At 43.7% G+C, this 25,467-nt stretch overlaps 1 protein-coding gene across 2 annotated transcripts in view; it reads left to right on the top strand.

Moving 5' to 3' along the window:
• Positions 1 to 896: 896 nt before the first annotated feature.
• Positions 897 to 25,467, top strand: part of PTGFRN (prostaglandin F2 receptor inhibitor) — an 84,511-nt gene continuing 59,940 nt past the window's right edge. For both annotated transcript variants that reach the window (XR_002327619.2, XM_021002727.2), the window contains exon 1: positions 897 to 1,378. Coding sequence is in view for 1 of the 2 variants with exons in the window: in XM_021002727.2 (XP_020858386.1) it covers positions 1,330 to 1,378 (49 nt within the window). In the remaining variant the exon portion in view is untranslated. The remainder of the gene's footprint in view (positions 1,379 to 25,467) is intronic.

The raw sequence follows: 25,467 nt of genomic DNA, 5'->3' as shown, positions 1-25,467 counted from the left end.
GTTTAATGTCTCTGGGCCTCAATTTCCTTATCTGTAAAATAAATAATCTAATGGAAACCTTTCCAGACCTTCCTGAGATTTAATGCTCTACTGTCAGAAGTCATCCTGTAGAGGGACTGTTTATCATTTCTGTCTTTGTATTCCCACTGCCTAGTACTGGGTTTTGCACATCGTAGTTGCTTAGTGAATAAAAGCTTGTTGGATAGAATTAGAAAATGTAGAAAACCTATCCTATCCACCGCAAGGTTCAATGACGTAATGATTATAAAAGTACTATACAGAACTACAGCATCATTACTGGAAAGAAAAAAATTATATGTTTGGTTACTTTGTTGCAAATTCGTATGTGAGTTGTATATATTTTCAGTTCTAAAAAATGTAAAACTCGAACAGGATCAAACATAAAGCACTGTCGTAATATTAATATTTCTGTATTTTTGATTAGAGCATTGGAAAGGGAGCTGCCTGTCAGATCAGTGCCCCTGCTCTATCTTTTCAGAGAAAAGAGGGAAAGTGGAGGACTCAGGAATGGAGTCCTCCTGGAGGATCCCATCAGGCAGGGCCCGGATTGCGGGAGTTAGAGAACGGAGTGGATTTGTGGAAAGTTAAGTTTTTGTGGATTTTCTGTGGGGGGTGACTTTTGGGGAACAAACGCGGGATTTCGCGAGAAGGGAAAGAGTTGCGCTTTGATTTGGGGAGATTCCTGGGGAGTTATTTGTTCCTAGAAAAATCTTGGGCATTTCCCAACTTTTAAAGGTCGGAGGAGGTTTGGCACGGGGGCACGAGGGTGGGGGTCTGGAAGTTCTCCTCCCCTTTAAGCGGGCAGCACCCAGAGATCCCCAGAGCGCCGCGCTTCCTCCCCGTTACCTGAAGTGGGGAGGGGCTTGGGAAAGTTTGTGTTTGTTGCTGGCAAAGCGCCGGATGGGAGGCGCGGGCGGGCGGGCTGGCAGGCGCTGCGGTTCTTTCGTTTTGCTTTCGGGAAGCGGTCGGGGCTGCACACTGTAGCCGCGGCCAGCCCTAGCGTCCGGCTCCCCGCCTGCTCCCAAAAAAAAGGAAGGAAGGAGGGAAGGAAGAGGTGAAAGAGGGAGAGAGCGAGAGAAGGAATACACGGCCGCTCTTGCGCGCGAATTGAAGGGTCTCGGTTGGGGAAGCCCTTCGGCGGGAGCAGGCGCAGGAGTGGAGTCGGCGCGGGCCGGGCGCGCCGCCCCCTTCCCCCGGGTGCAGGAGCGCTGACTCCGGAGCTGCGGGAGCAGGAGGCAGAGGAGAAGGCGAGGCGAGGCGAGGCGGAGGAGAAAGGGAAGGGGAGTTCCTCTCGCGCCGCCAGCCAGCATGGGCCACTCGAGGGAGAGGCCGCTGCTGCTGGCGCTCCTGACCCTCGGTGAGTCCGGGCTGGGGGCCCGGGCCGAATTGGGGGGAGAGGGGCGTGATGCCAGACGCGAGAGGGCTGCGAGCCGGGGGCCCCGCGAAGGTGGGAGGGGAGCGGAGGGGATGGGCGGACCGAGGGGGTGTCCTTCCCCTCCAGCGTGCGGCCTGGGCCAGCCCAAGGCTCCGGCCCCCCCCAGCCCCGACCCCCGCCCTTGCCCGGCTCCCGGAACAGCCTTCGGTTGAGGACCTTCGAGAAGCCGAGCGGAGCCTGGCTGGGCTTGGGGGAGCCCACCCACTTAACCGGCATTTTGTCCAGCGCTTGACCGCCCGGATCCGGGGTAGCCCTTTGGTTGGGGGCGGGGAGGGCAGTGATCGCTAGCCGTTAGTGCTGCGGTAACCCGCTTGCCCCTAGCCCAGCTTCAGGCTTGGAATCCACCCGATGCTCAGCCAGAAGGCCAAGCCCTCCCGTGCCCAGATCCAGATCCAGGGCTCGGCTGTGGGGGGGAGTGGCGGCTGCCTGCCTGGGCTGCTCCAGCTCTACCTGTTGGCAGGCGGGGGAGCCAGGAGGCTGCTTCCTTCACCTTGAACGCCTTGGCCAGGAGGCTGGCTGCCTGCCCGTCCGCCCTCGAGAACCCTGGTCTCCTGCTCCAAAGCGGAAATGTTCCCTTTTGATCTGCTCTTGCTGCAGACTCTGTAACCACTAGCTCCCACCTCCCAAATCCCCCAACAACCGTGCACCACGGCACAAAGCCTGGGTTTCCTTTCAGGAAAGAGCCACCCCACAAACTTTCCCCTTTAAATGTGACCGATCGAGGTGTGCCGAAGCAGCAGTTTTACGATCGTGGTGCACTTTCTCCTTGCTTTGTTTAAGTGGTGGGTGACTGGATCGCCTGCCTGAGTCTTTCCTTAACTTTTACTTGTTACTGGAGCAGCTGCTGCCTCTCTAACTGAAGGTCCACAGAAAGAGCCCGAGGGCACTGGTTTCTCAACTAGTTACCAACAACCCTGCCTCCCCCCATACTCTCTTTCTGCCCTCTATCGTTTCTACCCGAATCCCTTCCATCTCCACAGTCCAGTCTTCAAACTCCTGCAGTTTCTTTCTCTCATTTGCATATATAATAGGCATGGACACATGGGCATGGGTTACTGCCAAAGTCTGAGCCTGTCAGATGCTTGGGGACTCCAGGACGTAAGTCACCGAGCATTTATTACGGGCTTCCCGTGTACAAGGTCACTTTGCTAACAGCTAGGGATACAAACAAAGGCAAAAATCATGGAAAACTAGTCTCTTGCACTGATGATTGGACATCTGGCTTCTCCCCTGAGTTTGGGAAAGAATATTAGATTTGGGATCTCAAAACGCAGGTTCAAATGCTATATTTTTTAACCCTGGGGCAAATCAGTACCCTTCTCCCCACCTCAGTTGCCTGTTTGTAAAATGAAGGGGTTGGACTCTTAAGATCTTTAAGGTGCCTTTCAGCTTTATCAACTTCTGGTCCCATGTACAGGGCTAACCCAGAGCTATTCAGCCAGCCCAGTGATTTCCTCTGTGGATGGGGCCTGGACCAACCTAGCCCCAGATGCATCCTTGCTGTAGGGTTTCTGGGTGGCTTAAAAGCCAGAGACTCCCTGTGGATTCCCCTCCTGATGCACAGAGCCTGTTTTTAACTCCCACCACCAAAGCTGAGTGTGTGTCTCCCTATTAGCTGCTCCTCCCTTCTCACTAGCATAGGCCTGGTGCCAAAATGGGTTTAAAATGAGAGGGTGAGAGGGGCAGGACAGGGGAGCTGCAACTCAGTTTTGCTCCTTTCACATCTGCTTGAGCCTTCTAACTCCTTCCCTGAGAGAACTCATCCAGTCACATGGTTTCAGTTACCACCTATATATAGAATACCCTGGGATTGCCCCCTCTAGCTTTCATCCCCCCTTTCTCTTCCCAAACCTTTGTCTCAGAAGACCCCTCAATCAACTCTCTTGATTCCGTTTGACATTTATTGCCTACTGTGTGCTCCTTGTTTCAGATACAGAATTGTTGAATCCTTGCCCTCAGGAAGCTGGTATTCTCTTGAGGCTAGAAGTGTGGGGTGTATGCAATACATAGAAATTGTACATGGGAAGCAAAGTAAAAGAAAATAATTTTGAGAAAGATGGCTAACAATTGGGGTGATTGGGAAAAGACTCACGTAGGAGGAAGTAGCTGAGGTGCTCTTTGAAGGAAGTTAGGGAGGGCATTCCAGACTTGGGGGCCACTTGAACAAAGACACAGTCAGAGGCAGGAGATGGAGTGTTATTTCTAGGGAACACCAAAGGGGATACTTTGGAGTGGAGTATGTGAGGGTGTTAATATGGAATATGAAATAAAAGTGGAAAGGCAGGTCAGAGCTAGATTGGGAAGGGCTTTGAAAGCTAGAGTCAGTGGAGGGCCAGGGAAGATTTTTGAGAAAGGAAATGACAGTGACCTTAGGTAGCTGTGTGGAGGGTGGATTGAGGAGGGGCAAGACTAGAAGCAGGAAGACTAATTAGCAGACTGTTACTGTGGAAGGTACCACTATCATCCCAGTCACCTAGGCTCCCAGCCTAGGTGTTATCCTCAATCTCTTCCCCCCTCATCATATCCAATCAGCTGCCAAGCTCTGTCAATTCTAACTTCATACCGTCTCTCATATATGTTCCCTTGTTTCCTCTCATAACCTATGTACAGGCCCTTATCACTTCACGCGTGGACTATTGCTATTAGCCAACTACTGGTTGGTGTCCCTGTATCATGTCTTTTTTCCACTGTAGTCCATTGTCTACTCAGTTATTAGAGTGCACATCTAACCATATCACTTCCCCTGTTCAGTAAACTAGTCACTTCCAGGACTAACTGTAAAATCCTTTTGTCATTCAAAGCCCTTCATAACCTACCCCCTCCTCCTTTTCCAATCCTCTTACACCTTGCTGCACTTCACACGCTCTATGATCCAGTAACACTGACCTCATTTCTGTTCCTTAAACAAGACGCTCCATCTGCCAGCTCTGTGTTTTCATTTGTTGTTATTCAGTCGGTTTTTCAGTCATGTCCGACTTTTGTGACCCCATTTGGGATTTTCTTGGCAAAGGTACTGGAGCGGTTTGCCATTTCCTTCTCCAGCTCATTTTACAGATGAGGAAACTGAGGCAAACAGGGTTAAGTGATTTTCCCAGGGTCACACAGCTAGGAAGTCTCTGAGACTGGATTTGAACTTGGGTCCTCTTGACTCCAGGCCCAGCACTCTATCCACTTTGCCACCTAACTGCCCTGTATGTTTTCACTGGCAGTCCCCAATGCCAAGAATTCTCTCTTTCCTTACCTGCCATCTTCCCTGGCTTCCTGGAAGCCTGTCTGCAAGAAACTTATCCTTTATGCTACTGTTGCCTCTCTGGTGGTTACCTCCAATTTCCACTGGTATGTGTCTTGTATGTACCGAGTTCTTTGCAGTTTGTCTTCCCCATTAGACGGTGAACTTCTTGAGAGAGGGGGCTGTCTCTTACCTTTCTTTGTATCTTCAGGACTTAACACAGTGTCTGCCACATAACAGGTGGATAATAAATACCAGTGGTGGTGAGGACCTGAACTACACTAGGAGATACAAGGTAGCAAGTTTATAAATTTAATGTGCATCAGAATCACTTCTCTCTCTTAGTTCTCCTGCCTATCTGACCTTTCCTTCTTGGTATCCTTTGCTGAATCTACCTCCTCTTCCTGTTAACTAAGTGTAGGCATCAGTCAAGGCTCTATCCCAGGAGTAGTGAGAAGGTGACTGATGCCAAAGATATTGTGGAGGCCAGTCCACAAGATTTGGCAAGTGGTTGAATGGGGGTGAGGGGAAGGATGAAGAATGAAGCGTGAATCCAAGGCCAGAAATCTAGGGGCCTCCAAGGATGGTGATGCCTTCGATAGAAGTGTGGAAGTTTGGGGGAAGACGTTGTCTAGGGGAACATTACGAATACTTGTTTTGGACATGTTGAGTTGGTGATGCAGGGTCAAAGTTCAGCTGGTATATAGGTTTGGGAATTGTTTGCACAGATGTGACCGTTAAACCCCTGGAGCCTGATGAGATTTGCCAGAAGAAAGCAATAGGAATGAGAAAAAGGCCCAAGACAGAGTGTTTGGGAGACACTCATACCTACCGGGTCAGAGGAAAATGTTTATTCAGCAAAAGGGTACTGAAAAGGAGCCTTCAGACAAGAGGGAGGAAAGCCAAGAGACAGCAGGGATTTGGATATACCACTTAAAGTTTATAAATTTGCATCTGTATATTTGGCATTGGGGTCTCACCTCCACTAGTAAAAATTGCCCAAAATGGGTGTTGGAGTGTTTGGGGCAGGCCTTTGCAAATAATATCCTGGACTCTGGTAATGGAGAAGCCAGAGGCGGAAGGTCTGTATTTGCTCTCTGTAAGTCAAGGACTAGAGAAGAAGCAGTGGGGGAAACAGCTTTCTATGACCTTTGCAATGCCCAGTAATGTCCTGAGAGTAATTAGACAGTTCTACTTAATCTCTAATTGGCCTTTAGAACATTCTTACTTTTCCCACCTGCCTACCTCTCACAAAGATATCTGAGAACCTAGAAGCCCAATGATAATATCTGTGTACCTCTGCTGCCCTAACACACACATGTGTGCTTGCGTGCGCGCGCACACGCACACACACACACACACACACTTATTCTGTCTGTCTCTGTCGGTCTCTCTCTCTCTCACACATACACACACTCACGCACTACCATTGGAGTGCTAGACGTGGTATGACAGAGACTTGCATCTGAACCTATAATCAGAAAATAGCTTTGTGATTCTGCGCATCATTAAACCTTTCTGAGTTTCAGTTTCCTCATCAGTAAAATGGGAATAATAATAGCACCTACCTGGCAGGGTTGTTACTAGGATCAAAGGTAATGTACATTAGGCAGCATTGCATAAATGTGAGCTGCTGTAATGATTGCTGTACTGCTACTTGAAATTTAATTTTTAAAAAAATGTTCATCCAAGTTAATGTAATATAGATAGAGCTTTGACCTTAGAGTGAGTTTGAGGATCAGCTTCCCCATTTACTGGTTGATGTCATGTTGGCTAAGGCACTCACCCAGATAGCTTTGGAGATTCTGTGATTTCGGCTTCGATTGTTTCCTCATCTGTGAAAAGATGTTGGCGATGACAGTGTTGTCTACCTCATGGGATTGCTGTGAGAATCAGTTGAGGTAATGTATGTAAAAGGCTTCGTAAACCTAAGGCTTCATAGGCAGGTAAGCTGTTATTGTTTTTCCTCTCTTCCACTCCCCCACCCCAATTTTCCAGTACTCCATCCTTCAATTCAACTCAGTTGAAGCTTCCGACTTCAATTCAACAGATATTTACTGAGCACTTACTGCATTCAGAACAGTTTGGAGAGGTTGCAGAGATGAATAAAATACGGTCTCCGCGATGAAGGAACATACAGTCTAGTCGAGGGGGATAAAACAGGAGTACATTTTAACACCCATCACTATATAAATTCCATGAGAGGTGGAAATAAAATTCTCTGGTGGCTCAGAGGAAGTAATAATCCTAATCGTTCAATTCATAGCATGCTTTCAGGTTTACATAAGACCTTGCGTTCATTCTCTTGTTTGAGCCCTAGGAGGCAGGTGCTATGAGTCTCATTATTTTATCCAATGCATGATGGAGGGTTCGAGAAATGAAGTGACTTGCTGATGGCCACACAGTGAGGATCATTGGTGGTATTTGAACCCCATTCATAAGCAGAGAGGTTAAGATCTGGAAAAGGCCTTAGAAACCAGCTGGTCCAACCTTGTCTTTTTAATGGTGAATAAACTGAGTCCCAAAGAGATAAAATGACTCGTCTAAGGTCACACAGATATTAAGGAATGAAACTTGGATTTGCACTTGGATTTCTCTGATTCTAAGTATAGCATTCTGTCCACTAGGCACATTTGGGGAGATCCTTCAATCTTGGTCTTTTTCTTCCGTCTTTCACTTTGAAACCAGTTCACCATATCCCTTAAATCTCCCTCTTTCTTTCCATTTCTAGCAGCTTCTACCCAAATGGAAGTCTGAGCCCACACCAGCATGTGTAAAACTACCTTCTGGTTGGCTCACTCCTAGCGTCTCTTGTAAGTTCTTTTCATCCATCCTAACAGGTAGCATGTTCCCAAAGCATCATTTTGATAGCGTCTTTCCTTTGTGGCTGTCAAGCTCTCACATCCTGTCTAAATGCCTTATGTGTTGCTTTAGAGCCAACATCAACCCTTCTTTCTATTCACACAGGCACCCCATCTCACCAAACCCAACCACTCTCATCTTCCTCTTCACCCAGGTTTAGGCTTTTCCCCCCTTAGGCCAGACAAGCCTACTTGCCATGCCTTGTATGTGTATTACTCTAACCTACAGGTCCCCCAAATCACTTAATCTCTCTGTGCCTCAGTTTCTTCATCTATAAAATGGGGGAAGAGATTAAGCTTAAAGACCTCTAAGGTTATTGCCAGCTTTGAATCTATAATTCTATGATCCATTCCTTTTCTTCCCCCACTAATCCATGTTTTTCCTTCAAAACTCATCCCCACATTCTAACTCTGCCGGGATAGATGGACTTGAGTTCATAAAAGCATAGAATTAGAGCTGGAAGGATACTTAACGTTCATCCAGTCTAGCCCCTTCACTTTGCAGATGAGAAAATGAGGCCCAGAGAGGCTGAAATCAAGGTCATACAGATAGTAAATGGAAGAGCTGGTATTCAAACTCAGGTCCTAGTGATACCAAATTCATCACTTTCCCCCACCGTTCCACTGTCCTCTTCCTCCTTTGTTCCATGTGGCATGTTTGTGCATGATTGTGGCATTATGTTTATTTCTGTCAGCTCTCTTGATGTTCTAGGCTTTTTGTGGACAAAGATCCTCCTTCTTTATCCTTCCCATGTAGCATTTATAACAGGGTTCTGTGTGTGCTGGGCACTGACAGCAGCGATTGCCTCTGTACTGCACTTTTCTATTAGAGCTTGGGTGTGGAATGGAGATGCTGGTCGGAAAGTGATCACCACACTTAACCCCAGTTGACTAATAAAAGAAAAAAAAAGAAAGGCAGAAAGAATGATCATGAGTCTGATATTGAGTAGGGTAGCAGTGGAAAGGACTGGGCTCAATGCCTAGCACACAGTAAGTGCTTAATAAGTGCTTGTTAACTGATGGGACCAGAGTAGATCCAGGAGTCTATGCTCTGAGTAGTGCCACAGAGACAACATGGTATTCCTTCAACCACAGAGTGGGTTCACAAGCACCTGCTTTGAGGAACATGGGGCCTTGAGTATTAACAAAAATGTAACTTCCAAAAAAGCAGTAGTAGGGATGTTGAGAGCCAGTGGTGAATCCATTCAGCTTATCTATCTTTGAAGTGCTGTGGCCTTCAGAGGTTCCCTGCTACTAATTTTAGCCTCATTATCAGAACTCCTGTATCTGCCAAACTGATTAATGCCTCGTCTAACTATAATTATTCTTATTAGAGCCTGCTGAATAGGAATTCTGGATGTCAGTGATCATTCTTTTTAGAAGGCAGCTGAATGGTCCACATTCATTTGGCCATTAAAAAAAAAAAGTTGAACAGCTAAGCTGATTATTTATCACAGATTTCCTGTACTTTTTATATATTGTTTTTGTGTGGTGTCATTAAGGGGTATGTGAGTGTCTCACATTTAGTCCTTTAAAAGGAACTTTGGTTCAAGGTAGAGAGATCGAATGGGGGGGGGGGCCTGCCCGAGCAACTCATGTACATAAAATTTAATTGTACTTGTTCCCTAAAGATAAGGTGGAATCTTAACAATTCAACCCAACAAAGAGTATTAAATGCCGGCTACAAACAAGGCAATGGGGATAAAAATGTATAATGAAAAATAGTACCTGCCCTCAAGGAGCTTACATTCCACTGGGGATGGTGGTGACGACATACACACGCATACACACACACACACACACACACACACACACACACTTATATACATGATAATTTGAGAAGGCTGCAGAGAATACTCACAACTCCTCAGCTTTTTAGTTGGTTGAAATATGCTAAAATTCTTCCAAATTTATCTTAGAGTAGATGGTATGCCCTAGTTGGCCAATGGACTGTGATAGTACTTGGAATTTTCCTTTTACTTAGTGATGGTGATCTTTTCGAGAGACTTACAGACTAGAAGTATGTCAAGAGATAATGACTTTTTTTATGCGTCTTCTTAGAGTGTTGGTTTTTCAACAGTTTTCCCAAAGTGCCCCTCACTAGGTCAAGTGGTTACCAAGTGGCAGCTTCAAGTTTAAGGACCTTGTTTGGGGACTTTAATCAGCTCCACCCTATAAATTTCAAAGCAGCTGCAGAGCAGGAGCACTTATTTCAGTTATACTTGACATAGGTACACAATTTGCTTTAGATGGCATACCATATCTAGCCAGCCTTGGCCATCTTGACATGCCTCCTGACTGATGTGGGTGACCTTTACTTCATTCCTGCTCCCCTGATCCTTTCCAAGTCTGGGAGCATAATAAAATCAGTACTGCCATTTCTAGGGGAAAGGGTGTGTCAGTCTACTCCCCTAAAGCTCCACAGACCATTCCTGGGACTTTTTAAACCCAAACACTCTCCCTGGTCACCACTCCCCTCTAAACGCTGCTTCCCCAATGGATAAAAGTATCTCACTTTTATATTTGTTGCCCTAGTGCTTAGCACATAGTAAGCATCTAATAAATGTGTCTTTATTCATTCATTTGAAGGTAGATAGCCAATTAACTGTGCGAGCATGGATTCTCATTGGGGCTGTTTTTATTATTAAAGTCCAACTGAAATGCTACTTTCTCCTTGAAGTCCTTTTCTCACCCTCTCTTCTTTTTACCTCCCAGAGTATTTCACCAACCTTCTAATGCATTTATCATGTAATATCATGTATTATAGTTGTGTATATTTGTGTCTTCTCTCTTTACCAGACTGTGAGCACCATAAAAGCCGAGAATGGGTCTTTTTGAAACTTTGAATCTGTCCAGTCAATTATGCTAAGATGGACTGGCATTTGGTGGGTGATATAGTGGGGGAAATCAAATAGGAATACACTTGAATGCCAGTCAGTATATACATTGCCAAAAAAAGATATGGAAACAAAGTCTTCTGGCTTAGGGGAGTTAGCTCACACTTGGATAATACTTTTTAATAATAATAACAATTCCCCCCTGTAAGTCGCTAAGAAATGTCTATGCCTTTAGACCTCTTTCTAGCCCTGGGGGGCAAGAGGCTAGGGCACTTAAGCCTTTCACTTTATGAACTCCTGCTTCTCCTTAGAATCATAGATTTAGGGCTAGAAGAAACCTAGAAACCCTAGAAGTCAACTACTCAACCCTTTAATTTTACAGATGAGGAAACTGAGGCCCAGAAAAGTTTAATCACTTTTCTAAAATATTGAGAGAAGCAGGATTAGAATGTAGGTCTTCTATCTTCAAAGCCATCATTCTTCCCACTGTACCATGCTGCCTGATATATGGTGATTCCTGGCTAGGAAACTATTTTATTGAGCAGTGACCATCCCACAGGTCTAGAAACATTATCATATTCTTAAGAAATACCAAATGGTAGGTTGGAGGACTTTTTTCTGGCTATGGTAGAACATAGATATGTGTGTGTGTGTGTGTGTGTGTGTGTGTATGTATATATACACATATATGTATACACACACATGTATGTATATGTACAGTATGGCTTAGGCTAGTGTCAGACTTTTCCCCCTGATCTTTGTAGCACCATTTTTTCCACCTAGAAAGGATCTTAACTTGTATTAGAAGCCTTAGAGGCTGACTGTCTGGTATGCTAGGAGGCATCTATGTTTCCAAGCAAATACCTCATAATCATTATACCTCCTGAACCAGCAAATTAGACTCTCTGTGCTGAAGAGTACTGCTGACACTTCCGTTACCAAGGCCCCTTTTGAGTGGTCCCTCTGATCCACTGCTGATATCCCTTTTATTGATTCCTAGTCTGGGCAGATTTGTTGAAAGGAAATTGGTTGAGCAGATGCCAGCCCTCCATTTTTTTGGAGTTGGATTATGGTTTATGCAGTTTCTGTGCCCATTCTTTCTTTGGCCACTTCTGTGCCCGTTTGGTTGTCCGTCTCAGGATTATCAGGAGAGAGCATAATTTTCTAATAGTACAATTAAAGGTTTATAGTGTCCAGGTAAAACTGACCAGCTATATATGAGTTCAGGGATACACTCTCTATGTTCTATTTAACCATTATATATGTATATCTGTTTCTGTCACTGTGTCTTTATATATACCGTTTTCCCTTGTAAACATGGGTAGTTGCTGAAGAAGTAGCCAGCCTTGGAGTTGTAAAGAAAATACTTGTTGACTGACTGATCTGGGTTCAAAAACTGCCTCTGATTCATATTAGCTGTATGACCACGTACAAGCCACTTAGCCTTTTAATGCCCCAGACAACTAAGTCTGGGGCAGCTAGGAGGTGGGGTGAGTAGAGCACCAGGCCTAGAGTCAGAAAAACCCGAGTTTAAATCTAGCCTCAGACACTAGCTGTGTGACCCTGGGCAAGTCACTTGTTTGCCTAATTTCCTCATCTATAAAATGAGCTGGAGAAGGAAATGGCAAACCGCTCCAGTATCTTTGCCAAGAAAACCTCAAATGAGGTCACAAAGAGTCAGGCAGAACTGAGAAGACTGAACGACGACTCTGTGACCCTGAGTAAATGTCTGAACCTCTCCCTGAGCTGTGCTTGCCTCTTCTTAAAAAGGGAGAGATTGAGTTAAGTGACCCCCCCCAGGAGCTGGAAGTTTTTGTGGCCACGCTAACACCTGCTGTTCACAACACGCACAACTTTTTGCATTTTGGATCTCTCTGGCAGTTGTCCCAGCTTTCAAGGCTTGATCCCCGTCTGTAGCCAGTGTCTCTACTCTGTCTCACCTGCTTGGCGCCTCTCCATGGCAGCTTGGTTGGTGCCACCAAGGGCCCTTCTTGGTTTTTTTTTTTTAGCTTTCATGGGCAAAGTTATTCTGTTACTATATCCTCATTACACCCATTTCCTTTGTTGGGAAATTGTAGAACATCTCTTGGGAGAAACTTGATGTTTTCTCAACCTTACCAAGGTAGCCGTACAGAAGGGGAGGTAAAGTCAGGGCTATGTAAGAAAGTAGCTAAAATAATCATGAAGAATCTTCCTTCTCTGTCTGCTTTTGTCTGGCCCTAGGAGCAGGGGGTGGGAGTCATTGAGAGGAAGACTCAGGCTCAGTGTAGGGGAAAGCTTCTTAATTAAAATTGTCCCAAAGTGGAATGCATTGTCTCAGGAAGGGAGTGAGTTACCCCACCCTAAAGGATCATAGAATAATAGTTGTAGAGCTGGAAAGGTCTTCAGGCAGACAGGATGACCTGTGGATTGGGAGATAGTGTACAGGGAATTCCTGTAATACTGAGATGGGTTGGACTAGATGACCTCGATGTGGCATCCATTCTGACCCTAAAATTCTGTTTCTTTTTTGCAAATTGCTGTTGGTGATTCAGACTGTAAGCAAGCCTGGGCTGAACTAAAGATAACAAGAGCAACAAATATTTGTTAAGTATCTGCTGCGTGCTACACACCGGAGGAGAAACAAAGCTTAGAAGATAACAGCTAGTATTGACACAGAGCTTTTCAGGTTTACAAAGCACTTTACAGATATCTTATTTTCCCTTTACAACTACCTTGAGAAAAAGGTGCTATTATTACCTCCATTTTATAGATGAGAAAACTGAGGCAAACAGAGGTTAAATGACTTGCCCAGGATCGCACAGCTAGTAAGTGTTTGAGAGAGTATTTGAACTCACATCTTTCTAACTCTAGATCCAACATTCTATCTGTTGAGCCACCTAGTTGCCTCCCAAGAAAAAACCTGGTCTTGTCTTCACTGAGCAAATAGACTGGTAAGAAAACAGGATTAACGAATACACAGCAGCACATAATAAGACATTTGAGAGGTACGAAACAAAGTGTGAGGTCTGTGGGGGAAGGCCATTAGCAACTGGGAGTATTACAGAGAAATAAAATCTCCCCCTCCCTTTCAAAAATGCCCCTGTCACCAAATCCCAAAGCCTGTATCCCATATCCCCTTGTCTTGTGTCCTCGGTAAAATGAAAGCTCATTGAGGGCAAGGTTGATGGTCAGTGCCTGGCACATACAATGATAAACGCTTAATAAATGCTTGCTCATTGATTTCAAATTCAGTCTGGGAAGTGGCTGACTCTGCTGTCTTAATTCTGGAAGATATTAGGCACAAAGGGAACTGAAGTTTAAAAAAAAAAGACAGCCTTCCTTTGTTGTGTTAGAGGGTGAGCACTGTACTCTGAGAGACAGGAGAGTCCAGACTGAGCCCTTCTTTAATGAGATGTGTGTTTGGAAGAGGGAATCAGTAGAAATAGTTCTGTATCCATGAAGGGAAGGCTGTCAGTGTTGGGTGGAAACACCACCTGGAAAAACATACATATATACAGTATCCCCATCATACCCCAAAGCAGTTGGTAGGACCCTTAACAAAGATAATCTCTAATTCTGTGCTTCGTAAGTGACCTAAATGTATAGTCATGTATATCTAGTCCTCCTTGAGTATTTAATAAGGCTAGCCTCACAGCAGCCTTGTGGCAACCTGTAGATACTGCTATTGCTGCCACTTCTGGTGCTAACAATAGTGCCTCACCTTACCTCACTTGCTCTGTGTCATCCTGATACCTTGGAGGCATACAAAGAGCCGAACAGGGAGGATGGGTAGTAATTTGTGCAGTTATTGCATCCTGGATGTGCTAGAAGAGAACACTGGTTGATTTGGTACCTGTCCAGTAGACTGGCTTAGCTTATGCTGCACAAGGAAAAAAAAAATCTCTCTTGGCACAGGTGTGCATTTTCCATTTTCTGAGTGCTGGCATGTTTAAAGGTTTACTTATTTATTAGCAGATGATCCAGTTCATCATTCTGAATCGAGGAATCTATAAAGAGAGCTTAAAGTCAAAAACACAGCATCTAATACTATGCCTTGCACATAGTAGGTGCACAGCAAATATTTGCCGAGTTAAGTACTCACACAGCTATGGTACTCAGAGGGGAGTGAATCTTTTTATTCCTATTATTGTGCTCAAGGCAAAAACATACTCTTAATCTTTTCCCCTCCTCTTCAGCCTCCTGGTTTTTATTATTATCAGTCCTTGGGGAAAATTCTCAAGGTAGAGGACACCACATTAGGCTCTCTGGGAAATTATAAAGGAAGTGGGGAAAGCACAGCATAGCAGTGTATAGACACATAGTCATGAGGGCTACAGGGTGGGGCCTCTGAAACTAGAACAGTGGAAGCCAGCTGGAATTATTTTGGAATTATTCTGGAAAGCTTTTGTGGCCCAAGTGTGTTTTGAGCAATGTTTTAAGGAACCTCCAAAAAAAAAAAACCAAACCCACCCGTGTGGTCTGTCATGGAGAAAAGAAGGCTATCTCAGTAGACATTCATGATTAGCCCAGGCCCACAGAAGTAGAAGTAGTTGAACTGTGTCTAGACTGTGTGCGTTTTGGTGATTAGCCGATGTAAGCTGGGAAAGCCGGAGAAGTCCAAGAGAAAGACAAATTAATTATAAGGCTCAGGTCTCATGGGGCGTGAATGTTAATTAATATCTGAGGATGGGTGATTGGATCAAGAGGAAAAAAAATGTGAGAGAGCCATTGGAATCCATTCAGAAGGATGTCGGTGCTTTGCAGAGCATCCTGAGCCCATGTAGATGTCCTGCAAAGGCCCGTAGGGGGAGGTACAGGATGTTATACTGGGGTGTTAATGTAACGAGAACGCTGCTAATCTTATTTTTATTTGTCTTTTATTGGAGAATAGCTCATGAAACAATTGCTGATGTTCCACCATCGGGTAGTTTAGAGGAACATTCCTTCAAAGGGCTAGCAACTGATAATCCAGATAGACAGGATTTGAAGGAAGGATGGGGATTTTTGGTTGGTTTCCAATGGAAACAGGGTTTATATAATTATGTTGCCTGTTCATCTCTGAGTCCCACCTTAATAACTCTTTGTCCCACAAGCTAATTTCGACCAAAAGAGAAGTTTGGGTCCCAAGCTTAGTAATGTGCTTTATGACTTAGTAATGTCCTGATCGTGACTGAAGGAACCAAGGTTCCCAATGATTTCTGCCACCGTTTCCCCCCAATATGTTTTGTGACATGGACCCCTGTAGACTGTGCAGTTTACCAAACTAGCTGCCTGTGGATGGAGACAGCCCCTTTGTGTCCTACAATAGCTCATTGGCTAGCACTGGGGTAAGTTTAACCACCAAGACTGAAAGCAGATGTGAGACTTGTATGTTGTTTTCAGAGCTGAGGCCTCAGAGAACACCAAAATCAAGCAAGCTCAGGGATTGATGAGAAAAAAAAACTAATTGAAAAAGCTCAGCACTTAAATAGGATTGTTATAGACCATTGGGCACACAGACTGATAACCCCATCCGATCTGCTGGACGTGAGGGGCTCTTAACCTAGGGTCTGGGAACTTCTTTTTTTTTTAAATGGTAATTACATTTAAAAGTAATTGTTTTCCTTTGTAATCCTATGTATTCTATCCCATGCCTTTCAAATCATTGTTTTGATAAGGTGTCTCTAAGCTTTCCCAGACTGCGAAAGAGGGCCGTGATACAAAGAAAGATTAAGAAACTCTGTGAGAGCCTTACTCTTAAGATGTACTCTGTATGTGTCTTGGATGTAGTTATTTACCCGTGGTCTCTCCCAATAGAATGTAAGGACTTTGAAGGCAGGGATTGTTTCTGCTTTTCCTCATATCCCCAGTGCTTAGCAGTACCTGGCACACAGCAAGTGCTTAATAAATGCTATTGACTTTCTGAATGGGTGGTTTTGAAGACCATAGTTCTGATCGCCTCTCAGATCAAATACAAACTTCAATTGGATGCCACAAATATTCCCTCTGACTAGCAGGCCAGCCCCCTCTCCTCCCATATCAGTCTTTCCAGGCGCAGCTCAAAATTCTTCTCCATGAAGTCTTCCCCAATTCGTACCCCGTACCCTTAGTAGTTGCAGATACAGGTGATACTCCACGTATGGTATTTGTATTTGCTCCTATTATGTTGGCAGTGTTCCCGAGTTGTTTTTATTTTGTTACGAGAGGCAGCAGGATAAGGATATAATGTGAAGAACAGTGGGTTAGGAGCTGGGCTCATAGATGGAGAGCCAGAATGGACTTTAAAGGCCTTCTAGTCCAATCCTCATTCTTTTATGGAGGAAGAAACTGAGTCCCAGGTGAGTTGACTGACTCGTCCAGAGTCACACAGGAGTGTGGTGATCCGTGGTTTATATCTGGCTCATAGGATCAGATTCAGAGTTGGAAGGGATGTTCAAGCTTGTTGGGTTCAACACACTCTCCATTTTAGACATTGCAAAACGTAGGTAAATGAGTTTAAGGAACTTGTCCAAGGTGATGCAACTGGAAAGTATAGAGGCAGGATTTGAATTGGGGTCTTCTTGATGCTGAGTTCAGTTTTGCCCTGCCCATCTTGCTACCTCACCACCCTCTAGGTCGTTCTCCAAGTACAAGCCTCTGTCCACCACCATGCAGTCTCTCTGGGTTCATATCTCAGTTTTGCAAGTCATTTCCCCTCCCTGGGCCTTAGTTTACTTATCTGGAAAATGAGGGATTTGGACTGGATTAAGTCAATCATTCCTCCAAGCTTTAACATTCCATGTATATTATGCCTCCACAAGCAGATCATATATATGTATATATATATATATATATATAAATTATCCAAGATGAGAGATCTGTTCTCTTTGTGTCTAGCATATGATAAGAAAGCTACCAATGATAGGTAGCTAGTCCGTTTATAAGGAGGAGGTTGGGAGAGTATGGCAGTGTGGTGCAGTGGGATGCGAGCAAGATTGGGAGCCAAAGGATCTGGGTCTGAATTCTTGCCCTGCTATTTTCTTCCTGTGTAACCTCGAGCAAATCCCTTAACCTCCCTGGGACTCATTTTCTTATCTATAAAATGAGATGATTGGATTAGACAATCTCTCACATCCCTTCCAGCCCTCAATTTTTGATCTTAAGAAAGGGATGGGGTTACAGTATAGAAAAAGAAGGGCTAAGAAGATTTGCCGCTTATATGGATTTTCCAATTCCGTCTCCTGGCATCCCATAGGGAAGGACAGTGTAACTTATCTGTCCACCTTCTTTTCTTGCCCAGGAGTTATGGAAACCCCAAGGCATCTTCTTATCGCTTCCCTCTCTCAGACCCAGCTTTTTCTTTTAATTTCCTCTCTTCACTGCCTCCCAAATTCTCCTTGGTCCTTCTTTGTTTCTTGGCTCTTCACCAGGCTTCCTAGTTCCTGCACTTGTCTTTTTGGGGACGGGTTTAATCCATGCCCTAGACTATCCACTTTTTCCTCAGTGTCCTTAGAGAGGTCCTTACCCTTGCCCCAGGAATTGGTATGGACAGTCGGTGCCAATGCCAGACTTTCAGAGGGCCCTTTGTGCTGCATGAGTCTCAGTAATTCTCTCAACAACAAGAAGCATTATTGAATGCATGCCGTGTGCCAGGTGTTAGGCTATGCCCTAGGGACATGTTGATCTTCTCCTTGCTTTCAAGGAGTTTACAGTCCAGCTAGGGAAGAGCTATCATACTGCCACCTCCCTTGTTTTGTTTTGTTTTCTGTTTGTTTTGGTTTTTAATGAACGTGTCCTGAAATATTTCATGAGGGATAGAAACAGTAGATGCTCCAAGAATACGGAGGACGGGAGTGAAACCCCTGTGGGCTGGAGGAGAAAGAGGAAGGTGCCAGTGAAGGGTGTATGATGATTCTCTCTCCCCAGCTCTTCTCTTCTTTCTTCACCTGATTATGTCTGCCTAAGTATTTTAAAAGGTAGGAGTGACGTGTCTAGAACAGAAACCATTCAGTGGCAGCCAAAGCTTGCAAGTGGGTGGCTTTCTACAGCTTTAAAGAAGAAACGTTAATGAACCTAATGCTGCTATTCTGGGGGTGTGGGATAATGAGATCGTGTTACTCCGCAGAAGTGTTGAGAACCATCCCGCCAGAATGATGCTGTGGGTCTCAGCTGAGCTAACTAGCCGGAGTTCGTTTTGGATAATGTTCTTGTCAAGGAGCTCTTTTTGAACCTTTCATTGGGAATCAGGGGCAGGGAGGTGTTTTCCTGGAGTAAACAAGATTGAATAGTTCTCAGCTGGTTGCGATGGTCTTGGATGGAGCTACCTCTCCCGTCCTTGCTCCCCTTCCCTGCAATCATCTGATTTCTTCATTGAGTTGGTGCTGGGCTTTTTTCATTGAAAGATTCCCTGTTTCGTTAACAGTACCTGGCACTGTGCTGTGCACACAATGACACCTTGCTGAACGAATGCATGTTGAAAGAGAGAAATGCAGGAGTCAGTGGCATTCAAGTTGGGGCTCTTAATTGGTAAATAAACCCAGACTTTTGTTTGCAGTTCTGTTGCATGCAACATTGAGTAACAGGGTGGCAGCCAGACGTTCTCTGCTGTGCTGCTTGGGTGGGCCCACAGTTGTGGACAGCAGAAAACAACATCCTTAGCCCTGGATGTCACCTCCAGGGCTAAGCCATGCCTAATGTAACAGATCAGGTAAATAACTGACATTTATATAACACTCTAAGGTTTGCAAACTACCTTTCTGTATCTCATTTGATCCTCACAATAACCCTGTGAGGAAGGTTCTATTGTTATCTCCATTTTACAGATGAGTACACTGAGGCTTAAGGGGAGGGAGGTCAGGAAAATGACTTGCTAGTGGTAACTCAGCTGAAAAGTATCAAGGCAAGACTTGAACCTGCCCTTCTGGACTCATCATTGTGGCCTTCCAGAGAGAAGAAAACTGATATAGCAGAATAGGAAAACTGAGAAGAAAAAAACTAGGCATGAGTAGTGGAGAGTGCTAGTTTCTACTGATCATCAATAAGGAAAGCGCATTGGTGGAAGCTTATGAGTTATAGAGTTAGAAAACTATTTCCTATCCTATCTAAGTTATTTCTAGAATCCAGAGGGGAAGAAATAGCAGCTGTGTTCTGTGGACCCTACGTGGAGTTGTCAGAGTTAGCCCAGGCCATCTGTGACGTGTCCTTGTGGATCTGCCTTTCCTCCACTCCTTTTGACTTCTGGTATGTGACCAGAGAATTGCTTTTTAAGAACTAGATGGTAGCTATTACGCTAGCTATTCCATCTGTTAATAAATATTTATTTAGTACTCACAAATGCCAAATGTACGTTTCCTTAAAAGACTGCTTTATGGAGAACTCATACAAGGCAGGCGCTCACATGGACTTCAGAAGAAGCAAGGCAAGGACACTCTCAAGGTCTTTCTGAACAACTTTGGAATCAATTGTGAGGCATGGGAGACACTGGCACAGGGCTGCCCAGCATGCGATGCCTGTATCAAAGAAGGTGCTGTGTTCTGTGAGCAAAGTGGAATGGCAGCAGCTCAAAAGAAATGTGAGAGGTACAGATCTAGAGACATCTCCATCCCAAATGTTTATATGGACTCTATGTGCCCAACCTGTGGTATAACCTTCTGAGCCCCTATTGGTCTAATCAGCTACAGCTGGACACACTGTACATTAACCCTGACATAGTGGTCATTTTGGTTCTCTTGGATTAGGAAGGACAGCAACAGAGTACCCACAATTTGATAAGTATTATATTAGATGTTTTGGAGGTATATGTTAGGCATGATCCTTGGCTACAGACGCTTTGAAGTCTTAAATGGAGAAGGGACCTCAAAAGGTCATCTGATCTAGCCCTCATTACCAAGCAGGACTGCACATAGGCATATGGCTGGTTATCTTTTTCTTAACATCTTACACGAACTTTTTTGCTTGGGCTCCATCTTCTCCAACATCTCCCCCTGACTTCTCCATATGATGGATAGAGATATTGTCAGGATTCTTGAGTGAAACAGAATATCAGTTAATGAATCACAATCCCATTGGCCACAGAAGAGATTAAAATATGATGGTCATCAGTAACTTCAGCTCTTCCATTAATTAATTCCCTGTTGACTTTGCCAGTTGTTTTATTATCTACTCATCTGTAAAATAGATGTGTTGGCTATTATGATGGTTTTTTAATGATCCAACTTAGATACAAGTGACCAAATATGATGACTGGAGATAATACTACAGATAGATACTATTTAGGTGGTAAGAGGGTTTAAACTCCTCTGTGTTCCTACCAGTCACCCTTCCTCATTACTTCATGCCCAAGCCCAAGAAAGGGAGTGCCTCATGTAACCTGACCTCCTGGGAGAGTAATAAACTTTGTTGTTATCTCAGGGCCGCACCTTGGACCTTGTCATCACTCAGAACTGTTCTTCCACAAAAGATCTCAAACCCTGAAATTCCCTTCTCTGACCACAATCTTTCTTACCTTTCCTACCTACTCACTCCTGTTGTACCTTCTTTGTCTTCCTTAAATCTATCTAATTGACCTCCCCTTCTCTGTTTTTCCAGTTTGTGAATTTTCTGCCTGCTCTTTCCTTAAGAGTCTTCACTGCTCCCCCCGCATTGTCACATGGGCAGCCATTTCAACTCTGCCTTCCTTAGTGTCTCCCGGCCACTTCATTTTTCCAGGCTTACTCCTACCATGCATTGTCTTTGCTGTGCTCCTGGGCTGCTAAATGTTGATGTAAAGCATAAACAAAAACAAAAACAAAACCCTGATCTGTGCTCACAAGAGACTACTATTGGGGCAGCAAGGTGGCACAGTGGATAGAGTACCAGCCCTGGAGTCAGGAGGACCTGAGTTCAAATCCAGCCTCAGACACATAACACTGACTAGCAATGTGACTTTGGGCAAATTGCCTCACACACACACACACACACAAAACCCAAAACCAGAGAGAGAGACTACTATCAATGGATGTCTGATAATTTCAGCAAGATACATAGTGCTGCTCATCACCATGGTAAACTAGTATATGATAAACCCAAACATCCAAGCTTTTGGAACAACAACAACAACAAAAGTCATTATTTGATTAAAAAAAAACCTGCTGGTAAAACTGGAAAACAGTATGGCAGAAACTAGGTATAGACCAACGTCTCACACTGTATAGTAAGATAAGGTCAAAATGGGTACATGTACGCTCCACAAACTTTTTATTAATGATTCATGTTGATTTCCCTATTGAATTATTGCCCTACACTTTGGAGTCCTCACCTCTATCCTTTGCCTCTTTCATTTGACTTCACTTCCTCCTTAATTGAGGTAGAGGCTATCCAATATGAGAACTCTCAACTTCCTCTCTTCCTCAGCATTTCTCTGTATCTTCATTCATCTTTCTTCCTTCCCTACTGCCTTAGGAAGAAGTGCCCCTTCTCCTTTCCAGAGCTCACCTTTCTCTTGTACTCTTGATCCCCATCTCTTCCCACATCCTTTAGAACCTTGTTCCTTTAAGTCAGCCAGTCTTCCTCTTGTATCTTCAGTCTTTCCCTCTCCATTTCCTCCTTCCCAATTGCCTACAAATGTACTAAATTCTCCCCTATAAGGAAAAACCCTTTCTTAATCTGCTGCCCCATTGAACTGTCGATCCATCACTTTCTTTTTGCTGATGAACTTTCTGGAAAGAATAGTCTGCATTCACTCCCATTTCTTCCTCACCACTCACTCCTGTACCCCTCGCTTTCTTTCCAATCAGATAATGTTTTTCTATTGAAGTTGTTCTCTTAAGGGTAATTGATGACTAACTAGTCATCAAGGCCAGTGGGCTTTAATCAATCCTCATCCTTTCTGACTAGTCTGCTTCATTAGACATTGCTGACCACTTCTGCTTCCTTGACACTCTTTCCTCCACTGGGCAATAGCATTTGCCTGTTTCTCCTATCTGTCTGGTCTCCTGTTCTGAATCTTCTTCAGCTTCCTAAATATAAATGTTCCCCAGGGTTTTGTTCTTGGCCCTTTTCTCTCCCTATACTCAGTCCCTTAACAATCTCATTAATCAACCAGTAAACATTTATTAAGTAAGTACCGTGTGCTAGGCACTGTCCGAATTGCAAGGGATTTAAAAAAAAAAAAGCAAAACTATTCTCTGCCCTCAATAAGCTCTTATATAGATGACTTCAACTGTATCCTTAGACCAACTTCTCTTGAGTTCAAGACAAACTTCTAGCTGCCTATGGGATACCTCTACCTGGATGTCCCATCAACATCTTACACTCTATCTCTAAAATGAAATTAATTCCCCCCTGGGCCTCTGTCCTGCCATTCCTTCTCAAAACAAATCACAAGGAAAATCCCAATTGTTACCTACTTCTCTATGTTTATTTATGCTACCACTATCCTAGTCATCCAGCTTGGAAATCTTGACTTAATATTCGATTCTTCCCTTTTCTTTGACCCTCAAATCTAATCACTTGCTAAAGTACATTGAGACTATTTCAAAAATGCCTCTGGTGTAATATTTCCCTTAACCATTACCATTTTTCTCATCCGAGTTCAAGCCCTCTCTATTTTATTTTTTAAATAATCATTGCAGTACAGTTTTTCTTCATTCTAGTCTCTCCTCTTCCTTATCACTTCTGTATAGTGCTGTCAGATTAATCTTTTTAAAGCACATTTCTGTTCTGCTTATTCTCATATGTCAGAATCTTCAGGGGTTCTCCATTGCCTGCAGAATTAAGTTCAGACTCAGTTGCCTGGCATTCAAAGGCTTAGTTGATCTGTTTCTAACTTTCCTTTTCAGTCTTATCTCCCCTTCATTTCCTATGCATTATCCTTTAGCCAAACTGTATTACTTTAAGAACATAACCCATGCTTTTCTACATCTATGCTTTTGCTTATACGGTTCTCTCTGGCTGGAATTCCCTTCTCTCCCCCATCTTTGCCTGTTGAAATCCTTCTGTTCTTTGTGTTTCAGCTCAAAGGCTCCTTGAAGCCTTCCTTCGTCCATCTCTAGCCACAGGCCTCTCTGCCTTGCATAAAGACATAGGTGACATACTTATCAGATATGTAGATGACAGTGAAGGGGTGGGGTGGGGGGGCCCCCCTGCAGGGATAACTAATGCACTTAATTACTTGCATTAGGATCCAGAAAGGATCTTGGATCATAATCTAGAATGCTAGGCTGAGTCTAATCAGGTGAAAATCAGTAAAGATAAATGCATAGATTTATACTTGGATTCAAAAAATCAACTTTGAAATACAGGATAGAGGAGGCATAGTTATCAGTTTTTTGAGGGGAAAAACAACTTGGTGATTTTGATGGACTATAAACTCAACATGATGGGGCAACTAAAAAGGCTGATATAATCTTGGTCTGCAAGGAGAGGGGCATAACTTCCAGCAATAAGGTGGTGATAGCCCCTATGTACTGTAAATTTTAAAAAAAAATCATAGAATCTTAGAGATAATTCAGTTCTACATCTTCATTTTACAAATAAGAAGATTACAGCCTAGAGAGGCGGAATGATTTGTCCAGATCACACAGCTAAGTGAGCAGGGCTAGGATCCCTAACTTCTGCCACAGTGCTGTCTTCCTTTCCAGCCCGTCTCTCTGCCGTAGAAGAAAGAGGTCTAGATGAAGAGTTAGGAGGATTACTAGCTCTGGATCTGCTGCTAGCTAGGCAAGTTTCAGTCTGTCTTTGACCACTTCGCCTCCTCAATTCCTTAGCGTTAGAGAACCAAGGCTTTTTAGTGGTTACTGTATTCTACATCTCATTGTTTTCGCACATCTTATCTCTTCTACCATGGATATTTGTAAAGCCTCTCAAGGTCTGAGGTTTTCTTTTAGTCATCTCCCTGTTCTCCCATGGTTCCTCTTGCGCAATAGAAACAAAGTCAGTCTTTTGGTAAGAAATTTAGTCAGATTGGCCAACATGACAAAACAGTAAAATGATAAATGTTGGAGAAGATGTGGGAAAATTGGAACCCTAATGCATTGTTGGTGGAGTTGTGAAATGATCTAACCATTTTGGAGAATAATTTGGAACTATGCCCAAAGGGCTATAGAAATGACCCAGCAATAGCACTTCTAGCACTGCATCCCAAAGAGATCATACAAATGGGAAAAGGACCCACATGTACAAAAATATAGCAGCTCTTTTTGTGGTGGCAAAGAATTGGAAATTGAGAGGATGCCCATCAACTGGGGAATGGCTGAGCAAGTTGTGATATATGAATGTAATGGAATACTATTGTGCTATAAGAAATGATGAACAGGCTGACTTCAGAGAAACCTGGAAAGACTTGTATGGTCTGATGCTGAGTGAAGTGAGCAGAACCAGGAGAACGTTGTACACAATAACAGCCATGTTGTGCAATGACTAACACTAATAAACTTAACCCTTCTCAGCGATACAAGGATCTAAGACATTTCCAGAGGCCTTGTGATGGAAAATGCTATCCACATCCAAAGAAAGAACTATGGAAGTTGAATCGCTGTCATTTTTTTTTCTCTTCTGTCGAGTTTTGTTTCCTCTTTCTGATGGTTCCTCCTGTTGGTTTTAATTTTTACTTACAATTCCGCTAATGTGAAAATATGTTTAATAGGAATGTAAATGTATAGCCTATATCAGATTGTGTGCTATCTTGGGGAGGGTGGTGGGAGGAAGGGGGAGAAAAATTTTGAACTCAAAAGCATATGGAAGTGATTGTTGATAAATCAAAAGAAATTAATAAAATTTAAAAAAAGAAATTTAGTCATAATTCTAAGTGAAGTCTAAGCTGGACTTTTTTTTCTGGATAGGCTGTGACATAATTGCTGGTACATATCTCAAATGATTTAGAAAGGGAAAATAAGCTTGCTGCTTGTATGGAGAGGCTTAATGGGATAGTAGAACTAGAACGATGATTAAAAATGATCACAAGGAACTTGTGCAAGTACCATATATTCTATATACTGAATGATAGCAGAAACAAAAATATATTTCTTAAGAAGAGGGTTAAGGAAGGCAGATAAATGATTTAGTATTCCTTGACTTCCAATGATTTCCCTTGTCTGCTGAGGCTGAATATTGAGATTTCTATTACATCAGTAGCTCTGTGCCTTGGAACAAGATGCCTGATACTTT

This window comes from Phascolarctos cinereus, unplaced genomic scaffold, assembly GCF_003287225.1.
Source record: "Phascolarctos cinereus isolate Bilbo 61053 unplaced genomic scaffold, phaCin_HiC Scaffold_5;HRSCAF=322, whole genome shotgun sequence".
Lineage (NCBI taxonomy): Eukaryota > Metazoa > Chordata > Mammalia > Diprotodontia > Phascolarctidae > Phascolarctos > Phascolarctos cinereus.
Note: the sequence above shows the minus strand (reverse complement) of the source record. Positions and strands in the feature narration are given on the sequence as shown.